This window comes from Elephas maximus, chromosome 2, assembly GCF_024166365.1.
Source record: "Elephas maximus indicus isolate mEleMax1 chromosome 2, mEleMax1 primary haplotype, whole genome shotgun sequence".
Classification (NCBI taxonomy): Eukaryota; Metazoa; Chordata; class Mammalia; order Proboscidea; family Elephantidae; genus Elephas; species Elephas maximus.
Window position 1 is genome coordinate 231,236,811 of NC_064820.1, and position 11,715 is coordinate 231,248,525.

The 11,715-nt window shown below is 57.2% G+C and overlaps 1 protein-coding gene across 2 annotated transcripts in view; it reads left to right on the forward strand.

Moving 5' to 3' along the window:
- COL6A2 (collagen type VI alpha 2 chain) overlaps positions 1–11,715 on the forward strand; it is a 36,448-nt gene that overhangs the window by 20,602 nt on the left and 4,131 nt on the right. Inside the window, exons 18-28 of one of the 2 annotated variants that reach the window (XM_049875061.1) lie at positions 275–337; positions 768–818; positions 1,294–1,329; positions 1,773–1,835; positions 2,422–2,484; positions 2,591–2,626; positions 2,947–2,992; positions 3,287–3,439; positions 4,277–4,732; positions 5,955–5,993; positions 9,876–11,328. In XM_049875061.1, the coding sequence (XP_049731018.1) occupies positions 275–337; positions 768–818; positions 1,294–1,329; positions 1,773–1,835; positions 2,422–2,484; positions 2,591–2,626; positions 2,947–2,992; positions 3,287–3,439; positions 4,277–4,732; positions 5,955–5,993; positions 9,876–10,171 (1,302 nt within the window). In that variant the 3' untranslated portion in view covers positions 10,172–11,328. Of the gene's footprint in view, positions 1–274; positions 338–767; positions 819–1,293; positions 1,330–1,772; positions 1,836–2,421; positions 2,485–2,590; positions 2,627–2,946; positions 2,993–3,286; positions 3,440–4,276; positions 4,733–5,954; positions 5,994–9,875; positions 11,329–11,715 lie in introns of those variants that run through there. The other variant, XM_049875060.1, reaches the window with a different exon arrangement.

Genomic DNA, 11,715 nt, shown 5'->3' on the forward strand with positions numbered 1-11,715 from the left:
CCTGCTCAGCCTACCCCTGGTGGGCAGATGGGGCAGGGGGAATGAGACAGGTAGGCCTGGATGCCTAGACAGGGTACATGGAAGAGAAGAAGCCAGGCGGTGACCCTCAAGATACCCGCTGACCCCACAGGGCGGTGTTTCTCAGTGGTCAGCGCTGGCCCCGTGTGTGTGTGTGTGTGTGTGTGTGTGTGTGTGTGTCACAAATGTCAGTGCACACCTGTACAAGCACCAGTCCCTGATGGTACTCACACCTCACTTTCTCTCCTGTCCCCAGGGATCTCGGGGAGACCCTGGTGACGCTGGGCCCCGTGGAGAGCCAGGATCACCTGGCCCCAAGGTATGCAGCTCCTTCTCCCCACCCCAGCCTAGAGGGAAGGCAGCCGAGGTCCAGCCTTGGGGTTCAGGCCCTGAACTTCGGGTCCTCAGCGAGGCCAAGGCTGACCCCCTTTTGTATCAACCCTAAGTGGGGGTCACATCTTCCCCAAGGCAGGGTCGTGGGGTGGTAGACCAGCCAGGGAGGCCTGAGGGACTGAGTTCTTATCGTGGCTTCTCTGCCCCTGGATCCTACCTCTTGGCACACCAACCCCATTAGTAACCAAGAGGTACAGTGAACCCCATCTGTGACCCTCTGCTCACACCCAGAACCCCACATGGCGCTGTTTGCTCACTCACGCCCAGGGCCCCTTGGTCCCCAGGCCACACAGTCTGACTCAATCTCCAATTCCTTTTGAACCTGCTGTCCCTGAACGGCCTTCCCCATTCTCCAGGGAGACCCCGGCCGGCCCGGATTCAGTTACCCAGGACCCCGAGGAGCGCCTGTAAGTCCTGGCATGGGCCAGGAGCCCTGGGGGGATGTGGGGGTTGTTGTGAGTGACCTGAAGATTCTTGTTGAGGAGCCTAGCTGCTCCCTGGCTTCTCTGTGCCAGGCTCCCCTACGCCTGCCGTCCCAGGACAGGGAAAGGGCAGAAAGAGGTCAAGGGTGTGTAATCAGGTCCAAAGGCAGACAGCACCAGGAGCCAGCGAGCTACCATGACGTTAGTGACAGGTCATCTCAAGCATAACCCTACGCCCCGAGAATAGCACGTGTCAGCGTGTTTTGTGGTGGCGTGGCGTTAGCCCTGAGGCTTGTGGGGTTTTTGTCAATGAGACCACACTGTTAGGGACGGGACGGGGCTCTGCAGAAAACCTCCAGGCCGCCGGCAGTCAGTCCCTGCCTCGGTCAGACACAGACACAGTAGCTGCAGCTCTCTGGGTTCTGGAGCTGAGTTACCCTGACTTGTGTTTGCTTCACAGGGAGAAAAAGGGGAGCCCGGCCCGCCTGGCCCCGAGGTAGGTACAGGGAGCCCCAGCCTACCTACCTGTCCTCCCTGGCCTTCCACCAAGGGGAGTCCGTCCATCCTGTCCTCTGTGGCCAGGACTCCGTACGTGTCGTAAGGGGCTGAGAGGTCTTTCCCATGGGTCCCTGCATGGGGCAAAGCCCTCCTCCACTGGAGAGACGCCCCAGGCAAACAAGCTGGAAGAGGAGGCCAGCTGCCTCCTGCCTCCCAGCGCTGAAGCCCATGAGGCCCCCTTGTTTGACTTTGAGTGTGTGCAGCTGGCAAGGGGCTGTTGTCCCCTCTCAAACAATAGCTGGAGCTTGCCTAAATGCTACAAAATGTTGCCATTTAATAAACCCCACACTGCCGAGACCACAGTTTTCCCAGGAGACTCAAAAAAGGCTTCGGGGGATTTGAGGGGCTCTCCATGAGTGACGTTTTTGTCCTGTGTCCCAGGGAGGCAGAGGAGACTTTGGCCTGAAAGGAGCCCCTGGGAGGAAAGGAGAGAAGGGCGAACCTGTGAGTATCCTGGGCACTGGCCCTGGCCAGGCTGGACGTGAAACTTGGGGAGGGGCCAGATGGGTGCTTGAATGGATGGATGGAGGGATGGATGGGGGGAGGGAGGGGTGGATGGGGGGAGGGAGGGATGGGCCGGTGGGTCTGTGGGTCGGTGGGTGGGGGCGAGAATGGATGGGTAGGTGGATGTCAGTGGACGAGTGGGGTGGGTGAGTTTGTGAATGGGTGAGTAGATGGTGTATGGGTGGGTCAGTGGGTGGATGAAGGGGTGGGTAGACGTGTGGGTGGATATATTGACGGACAGATGGACGGGCAAGTGGTTAGATAATCAGAATTGCCCTGGGTTCAGAGTGAGTTGTTTCAGCCGCTATCTTTCCGAGCTAGTCTGTGAGCTCTGTTGGTCTCTCTGCCCCTCAGTGGCTGAGCATGGTGCCAGGCACAGAGCAGGAGAACAACACAGACTTACCTCTTCCTCTCACCTTCCAGGCCCACCCAGGCAGGGGCTGTGGGTGGGGATCACACGCTCCTGCAGTGCTCAAGGGCCCAGCCAAGGTATCTGCTGAGGCCCACTTGCCCTTTCCCTTTTCAGGCAGACCCTGGTCCCCCTGGTGAGCCGGGCCCTCGGGGGCCAAGAGGAGTCCCAGGACCTGAGGTAGGTCTGTCCACTGGTGGGAGGGCAGCACTCCAGGCAGGTATGCGGAGGGCGGGTAGCCCTGGGGCCACGATTGGGCCTCACAGCTCTCTCCTTCTTCCTCCAGGGTGAGCCTGGCCCCCCCGGAGACCCTGGTCTCACGGTAGGTGTTCCATCCAGAATGAAATCAGCATGCTTCTTTGAGAGCTTCTTTCTCCTTTCTAAAAACCAGAAAGCTGGGTGCAGGGTGCAGGGGTAAGGTCAGCAGGTGCAGGGGCATTGCTAGCCTCCCTCCCACATGCTTTGCTTGTGAACCTCTTCTCTCCACCCAAAAGCCCGTGGACTCCTCATACAGAAATACCTTCCTGGGCTTCCACCATCCCTGGGAAGCCCCCCTCCATGCACTGTGCTCTCCCAGACCTGGGACACAGGAGGCATGGCCCTTTGGCTGACCTCTTGGCTGACCTCTGCTCCATGTTGCAGGAGTGTGACGTCATGACCTACGTGAGGGAGACGTGTGGGTGCTGTGGTGAGTCCCCACCCGCCCTAGCCCCCGGAAGTCTGTCCCACTGGGGATGACTGGAGAGTCCAGGCTCAGAGCCTGCCCACCTACCAGTGACTCCCAGGACGGGGACGTGGAGGAACCAGCGTTCTCATGGAGGGCAGGCCCTCTGTCCCAAGTCCCCACCTCCTTTGCCCACCATGCACTGTCTTTGCACCCCTGGGGGTGGGTGAACACGGGCACCCAGTGTCTTCCGAGGCTGAGCTCTGTGTGGGTGCGGGACACCCCTGACCCCACTGACCCCACCCACCCTACCTGCAGACTGTGAGAAGCGCTGTGGTGCCCTGGACGTGGTGTTTGTCATCGATAGCTCTGAGAGTATCGGCTACACCAACTTCACTCTGGAGAAGAACTTCGTCATCAACGTGGTCAACCGGCTGGGCGCTATTGCCAAGGACCCCAAGTCAGAGACAGGTCAGAGGCTGCCCACTGCAGGGGCGGGGCGGTGGGCGGGAGGTCCCGGGCTGTGGCGTGTAGGAAGACCCCTTCATAGATGGAAAGACTGGGCAGGATGCAAGGAGATCAGGTAACAGGAAGACGGAGCAACAGAAGCTCAAATAGGGCCACCTAACAAACGGACCTGGAGCAGTGGCATCACTAGGGGTGTGTGGGGGTGTGGATCACACCAGGTGACATTGTCAGAGAGAGTGATACCAAAATGACCGTCTATAAAAATATCGTTAGTTTTAACAACGAAAACATTCTTTGCAAGCCCCCTTACATGTATCGGTATACCTTCAAGGCTAAAACTCTATGATAATTTACTTCTCGAACCTGTTAATGTGCTCCAGTCAGAGCTGTCACTATTACTCAGTTACAGTGATACGTCAAATCATGTGGTGTCGTCTGCACGCGCCACAAGCACACACTGTTTTCATTGCTGGCGGTGTATTTAAAGTCTCTGGTTTTGTGACTATTGATATGTCAATAACTTTTTTGAGAACGAAGTAGTAATTAAAGGAAAAGAAGGAGTGATACACAGGAGTTACAATTTACAAGTAACGTTAGTACAAAAAACATTATTAAGGATTCTATACGGTCTGGTATGGGAGGAGGCCCATGCGGGGGTGACACTATGAGTTATCACACTGGGTGACACCAACCCCAGTGACACCACTGGTCTTGAGCTTTGCTGGGCTTCCTGGAAATAGCTGCCTTTAGGGCCAGCGGGTCTCGGGCATCTTCAGGAGCCGCGTGGTGTGGGGCTGAGGCGTCTTCAGCACTGACAAGTCACACCACCCGCCCTTGTAGGTACTCGTGTGGGCGTGGTGCAGTACAGCCATGAAGGCACATTCGAGGCCATCCAGCTAGATGACGAGCGCATCAACTCACTGTCCAGCTTCAAGGAGGCTGTCAAGAACCTCGAGTGGATTGCCGGTGGCACCTGGACACCCTCAGCCCTCAAGTTCGCCTACAACCAGCTCATCAAGGAGAGCCGGCGGCAGAAGACCCGCGTGTTCGCGGTGGTCATCACGGACGGGCGTCACGACCCACGGGATGATGACCTAAACCTGCGGGCGCTGTGCAATGACGACGCTGTCACAGTCACAGCCATTGGCATCGGTGACATGTTCCACGAGCAACACGAGAGTGAGAACCTCAACTCCATTGCCTGCAACAAGCCCCAGCAGGTGCGCAACATGACGCTTTTCTCCGACCTGGTGGCCGAGAAGTTCATCGATGACATGGAGGACATCCTGTGCCCGGGTGAGGGGCCGGGGGCGCTGGGAGGAGGAGACCATGTTGTAGTCTCTTAGTGCTGCTGTAACAAAATATACCACGGGTGGTGGCTTTGAAGGGCAGGAATTTATTTTCTCACAGTTGAGGACGCTAGAATCCCAAATTCAGGGCATCAGTTCAAAGGGAAGGCTCTTGTTTGTTTCAGCTTCAAATAGCTGCCAGCAATCCTCATAGCTGCATTTGTCTCTGTCATCCTTTCTGTTCCCCTTCTGTGTGTCTCTCCCATCCTGCATCCCCTTCCCCTTCTCTGTGTCTCTGTCATCCCGCTTCCTCTTCCCCTTCTGTGTGTCTCTGTCATCCTGCTTCCTCTTTCTCTTCTGTGTGTCTCTGTCATCCTGCTTCCTCTTCCCCTTTTGTGTGTCTCTGTCATCCTGCTTCCTCTTCCCCTTCTGTGTGTCTCTCTCATCCCTCTTGGTCTTCCCCTTCTGTGTGTCTCTATCATCCCGCTTCCTCTTCCCTTTCTGTGTCTCTGTCATCCCGCTTCGTCTTCCCTTTGTGTATTTCTGTCATCCCGCTTCCTCTTCCGTTTCTGTGTCTCTATCATCCTGCTTCCCCTTCCCCTTCTGTGTGTCTCTGTCATCCCGCTTCCTCTTCCCCTTCTGTGTGTCTCTGTCATCCTGCTTCCTCTTCCTCTCCCGTGTGTCTGTGTCTGTTCTGGTCTTTTCATAACTCAGAAGTGATTTGGTTGACCAGGTTTAGGATACGCCCAACTCTGGTATGACCCCAGAACATAACAAAAGAAAAATCTGATTTCCAAACAGGATTATACCCACAGGTACGGGGCTGGAAATTCAACACATATTTTGGGGGAACACAATTCAATCCATCATAGGCGGCCAGGCCTCCTGTCATTGGCCATACAAGCCCTGGGGGCCCCTCCATGCACTGGCTGAGGCCCCACTCTGATGTATGTGAAGCAAGGGAAGGGCCCAGGCAGGGAGAGGGCTTGGGCAGTCACAAATGGGGACAGACTCCAGCCTCACCCAGAGCCCAGTGTCTGAGTGCCCTTGTGCTGCTGTAACAGATACCACCAAGAACAGACATGTGTCATCTCATAGTTCTCGAGGCTGGGAGGCCGAGGTCAGGGTGTTGGCTATGTCCATTCCCTCTGCCCTCTGGGCTATGGGTCAGCACCATGTAGGACCAGTGGAGACTGACCAGACCCCCGGCCTGTTTTCCTCTCTTGCAGATCCCCAGATTGTCTGCCCTGACCTTCCTTGCCAAACAGGTAACACAGGGAGCCACCTCAACCCCCCTCAGACAGCACGGATGCAGCCAAGAGGCCTGGGGTGGGGGCGGAGGGGGCCTTGTGAGACCCAGGGGCAGTGCTTCTCCTTCGTGAGGAGTGCCTGAGATTGGCATCTCAGCCCACATGGGTGGTTTCTCCCCCAGAACGCAGAGCACACCCTTGGCCCTGAGCATAGAGAGGAGGGAACTAGGGGAAGACTCCAGGACATGGGGATGGTGCCCAGGAGCCCCTGTGACCTGGTGCCTGTGGGCTGGGGGGCTGCCCTTACTCACCCAGCACATAGGGGCTGGGAAGCCCTGGGGCTGCCCTTGGCTCTTAGCCACTGGAGGCTAGCACCTGGCAGTCCCGCATAGGCATGGTGCGTCTTGTCCAGTGCCCACAGATGGGCCAGCAGTAGGGGGACTGGCTGTGGTTTGACACCTCTTTGGCTCCCCAAGCTGGGCAGTGTGCTGGGGCCATTAGAGGAGGAAGCATGGATTCAGTGAATCAAAGGTCTGATTTATGGCTGTCCAGGAGGCAGACCCACAGTAACTCCACAAGTGTAGGGCCTGAGTGCTGCCTCCTAACCATCCGCCCCGCCGCTGCTGTGCATGGCTACTACTGCTTGCCCTCCCCTGGGGCAGGTGCTGGATCAAGGGAGCCGTGTCCCTGGATTTAGAATATTTGGGGCAGAAGTGACTGTGAGGCTGGAGAACTGGGGTGCACAGCCTGGAAAGGAGTGAGGGGGCTAGTGGGGTGTTGGTGGGCTGGATAGGTATATGAGGGGCCAGTGACATGTTGTGGGGTTGGTGAAGTGTCATGGGGCCTGGTGAGAAGATGGGGGCATGTGAAGTATCAGGGGACTGGTGAGGTATTGTGGGGGCCTGTCGAGGAGAAAGAGGGCTGGCAAGGTAATGAGTCAAAGCCTGGTGAGGTGATGGGCTAGCGAGGTGTCAGGCAGTTGGTGATGGATTGGGGCGGATGTGATGGGGGTCTAGTAAGGTGTCAGGGGGCTGGTGATGAGTCAGGAGCCTGGTGAGGTATTGTGAGGGCCTGGTGAGGTGATGGGGGGCCTAGCGAGGGATTGGGGGCCTGGTGAGGGGTTGGGGGCACGTGAGGGGCTGGGTGCTGTTTAGACGTCAGGGTGACTGGTAGGAGGTTCAGGTGGCTGTTCAGCAGAAGGCCTCCGTAGGTGCCCAGGCATCTGGGAAGGAATCAGGCATCGTTCACACTCTGGCTGGTCATCAGACCTGTAGCTCCCATGGTGACAACTGCATAGTGACTGTGGGGCAGTGGAGCCCAAAGGAGGGGCCCTGGGGGCATTGGGAGCTAAGCCACCCCTTTGCAAGCCCTGCCCCACCATCCTGGACCCTTGGGACATCATTTTGACCTTCTTGCTGGGAGGGGGGTCGAGCCTGGCTTGTCACTGGAGCCAGCTATTAGAATGGGACCGCTGGGGAGGTGGAGGGTCCGTGTCCGTGTCTGTGCCTTCGTCATCTGCGTCTGCATCCATGTCTGCGTCAACATCTCCAGCATGTGTCAGCATCCATTTCTGTGCCCGTGTCTGTGTCCATGTCTCCAACATGTGTCCGCATCTATGTCTGCGACCGTGTCTGTGTCCATGTCTCCAACACGTGTCAGCTTCTATGTGCCCATGTTTGTGCCCATGTCTCCATGTGTCAGCATCTATGTCTGTGACCATGTCTGTGTCCATGTCTCCAGCACGTGTCAGCTTCTGTCTGTGCCCACGTCTGTGTCCATGTCTCCAACGTGTTAGCATCTATGTGCCTATGTCTGTGTGTCTCTAACACCTGTCAGCATCTGTGTCTGCGACCGTCTCCAACACGTGTCAGCATCTGTGTGCCCGTGTCTGTCTCCAACACCTGTCAGCATCTGTGTCTGTGATCATGTCTGTGTCCATGTCTCCAACACGTGTTAGCATCCATGTCCGTGCCCGTGTCTGTGTCCATGTCGCCAACACGTGTCGGCATCTATGTCTGCAACCATGTCTGTGTCCATGTCTGAGCCATGTCCAGGTCTGGGTCTGTGTCTGAGGCTGTGACTGGGTCTGTGTCTGTGTCCAGGTGTAAGACCGTGTCTGCATCTGTATCTAAGGCTTTGATTGAGGCCACATCTGAGGCTGGGTGTAAGACCATGTCTGCATCCGGGTCTGAGGCCACGTCTGCATCTCTGTGTCTGCGTCTGGCTATGAGGCTGTGTCCACATCCGGGTCTGCTTCTGTGTCTGCGTCTGGGTGTGAGGCCATGTCTGCATCCCTGTCTGAGGCCATATCCGTATCCGAGTCTGCATTTCTCTGTCTGCGTCTGGGTGTGAGGCCATGTCTGCATCCCTGTCTGAGGCCATATCCGTATCAGAGTCTGCATTTCTCTGTCTGCGTCTGGGTGTGAGGCTGGATACGTCCATGGCTTCATCCGGGTCTGAGGCCAGGTCTGTGTCTGTGTCTGTGTCTGGGTGTGAGGCCACATGTGCTCTGCATATCTTAATGAAAGTCAGCATCTTGCAGGCAGGGCTTCTCAGTGCACGTGTGTTCTGTGTGGTCCAGGCGGCCCATGAAGCAGCTTCCTCATGTGGAATATGCTGGGTGCCCTGAGCATATTTAAAGGCTCTGAGGTGTCCTGAGGACAAGAAACATGCTGGACTTGGGGGAGGCAGAGGAGTTTCCCCAGGCTGTATTTTGTGGCCAGGTTATGGCATTGGCAGCATTGGCAAGGTGTAGGGGTCAGCTGGAAGGTGGTGGGAGCCCCACCTGGAGTCTCAGCACCCTGCTGAGCGTTAGCTGGGGACACAGTGTATAGTGCCTGGAGTGTTAGAGCCCCCAAAACTGGAAATGGCAAACAGACAGCCCCAGCACAGTTGCTGCTGTGTCCACCACAGACGCAGGGGCTGAGGTCTGTACACAGAAGCCTGGGGTTGGACCGTGAGTGGGTGGGCATGGCAGCTGCCTGGGGCCCTTCAATGCATGGGCAGAGCAAGGAGCTGCTGTGGGCCCCAGGGTGCCCTGGGCCCTCCCTCCTGGGGTGGGATTCCCTGACTGGCCCAACCAAGGTCTGAATGTGGTGTGTACTTCAAGGGACCCTCAAAAGGGAGAAAACAGGCCCTGCAGCCGAGGTCAAGCAGTGGCTCAGACTCCCGAGGAAGGTGACCTGGGACGAGCATTTTCCCCCAGGCCTAGGGAAGGTGGCGGCTGGCTGATGCTGAGGGTGTGGCGCAGGCAGGCAGGGAGCAGGTGAGGGATCACTGGGACTCGGTCCACTGCTTCTGTGGAAGCCTCGATAGGTTCCCCTTCTCCCAGATAAAAGGAGCGGCCCCTTTAAAGACCCTGCGCTTCTCTGCCTCCTTAAATTCCCTTCTACTAAGCTTTACAGAGCTCCTTCTCTAAAGCCGTTGGAAGTTCTCAGAACAAATCAAACATGGCAACTCGGGAGCTTTAGAGCGTGCTTTTGCAAATGGCGTCCTCAGTGTGTGTGGGGCTGGCACAGCCCTGGCCTCCAGGCCAAATGTGGCCACACACCCAGAACCCCGGCCACACGCGGGCTCAAGCCCACCCCAGGCTGGCCTGATTCTGTTGGAGCCACCACGGGTGAGGTGTCTTCCAACGGCGCTTCTGCTCCCGGGCTCCTGGGCCCTGTCGCCTGGCTGCCATCTCCCCAAACTCTCCGACTGGCTTTGGCCCCACGTCCCCCCTGGGCCACTAGGGGCCTGTGTACCCCTCCTCATCTAGCCCAGCCCAATCACCGTTCTCTGCTTTGGTCCAAACTTGTCTCTCCCAGAGGTTCCCTGGGCTGTCAGCCCGAGGAGGGCGGCCAGTGGCCGCTCACACACCCTGTGCCCTTAAACCCTTCTCTGGACGCTCCCTTGCAGATGGACCTCATCCTAGCGGGGCACCCCAGGTCACCTTCCTCCGCACGGAAGAGGGGCCCGACACCACCTTCCCCCGGACCATCCCCCTGATCCGACAGTTGCTAAACGACACGGAGTCCACGCACGACCCTGCTGCCTATTCCAGGCTGGTGGCCGTACTGGTCTACACTGCCGAGCGGGCCAAGTTTGCCACAGGGGTCGAGCGGCAGGACTGGATGGAGCTGTTCATTGACACCTTTAAGCTGGTGCACAGGGACATCGTGGGGGACCCTGAGACTGCGCTGGCACTCTGCTGAAGCCAGGGCTGCCCACCCATGTGCACAGATGGCCAGACTGACCCCAACCCAAATTAGTATCCTGCAGCGGCTCTGACCCATTACCACACACTGGGTGGCTGGGACAACAGAAACATTCTCTCACAATCTGCAGGCCGCCAGTCCAAATTCAGGGTGCGGGCAGGGCCTTGTTCCCTCTGGAGACTCTGGGGAAGATCTGTCCTTGTCTCTTCCAGCTTCTAGTGGCCTCAGGCGTCCCTTGGCTTGTGGTTGCCTTGTTCCTATCTCTGCATCTTATGATGTGTTCTGCCTCTCTGTGTTCTCCCTTTGCACCCTCTTATGGGGACACTTGTCATTGCATTTAGGGCCCACCCCGATAAACCAAGATAATTTCCCATCTCAAGAGCCTTAATGTAATCACATCTGCAAAGTCCTTTTTTCCATGTAAGGTTCCATTCACAGGTCCCAGGAATTAAGACGTGCCTTTTTGCGGGGGACTATTCTTTTTTTTTTTTATTCTTTAGCTGACCACAACCCCCCAGCCTAGTAAGCTGCTTCACATGCTTGGAGGCTGCAGGCAAAAGAGGAACACAGTCCAGAGTGCTTGGGAGTGTACCTACCCAGGCTCTGGCCGAGCCTCAAGATGACCTGGCTGTTGCATTGGCCTTGATTCCACGTGCTGTTTACACACAGGGACAGTCCCCAGGGCACGTGTGAGGAGTCACCTCAGGGCCAGGCATTTTCGAGGCCAGCCGTACAGCGGTTCATCTTCATGGGGACCTGATGACCCAGACTGTGTCCTCACACCCTGGCATCCGGGTCTCCAGAGGCTCTGTTGGTGTGTGTGGCCTCTCCCCAGAGGTGTAGGGTTCCTCCTTGTCCTCCCTCCCACCTGCGGGTCCCATGAGGAGCCACCCAGAGGGACAAGGCATCCTCCCCTTGAGCGAGACTCAGACGTGGCACACCCCATCCCTGTGGTCCCTTTCCTCCCACCAGAAGCCAGATTAAGCATGACTTCTGGGGCAGGATGTCCCCCTCCCCCTGCACAAGGTGGGCTGGGCTAGAGTGTGAGTGAGGACCCCAATGTAGGGTTAGAGGCAGGAGAAAGAGATGGGAAAGAGAGCAGAGGGTAGCTTTAAGCACAGCCTCTCTGGGTCCCCACCAGCACCTCCCATACCCTCCCCCCACCCCCCGCCCTGTGTAATGTCGACCTACTGGGGAAATGCCCCACAGGCCCGGCCCTCGCTCCATGACTGGGTGTCTGCAGTGACCATGAGGAAATGTTTATTATTGTGATGGAACTTGGAAGTCCAGCAGTGCACAGAGAACTCACTAGGAGGTGTGGCATCCTAAGCCAGTCTTAAGCCAGTCTCAGCCACATGCTTGGAAAGTTGCCCTTGGTTGGCGCGGCCGCCAGAATAAGTTCCCGTTGTCAATAAGCTCATTAAAGAGTCCTGTCTACAGCAAGCGCTCCTCTGCCTGTGCCGGCCGGGGAGGGTGCTTCCGGGGTGCGTCTTCTGACTCTGTAGTGAGCAGAGGTTAGATACTCCATAAAAGCAGAAAAT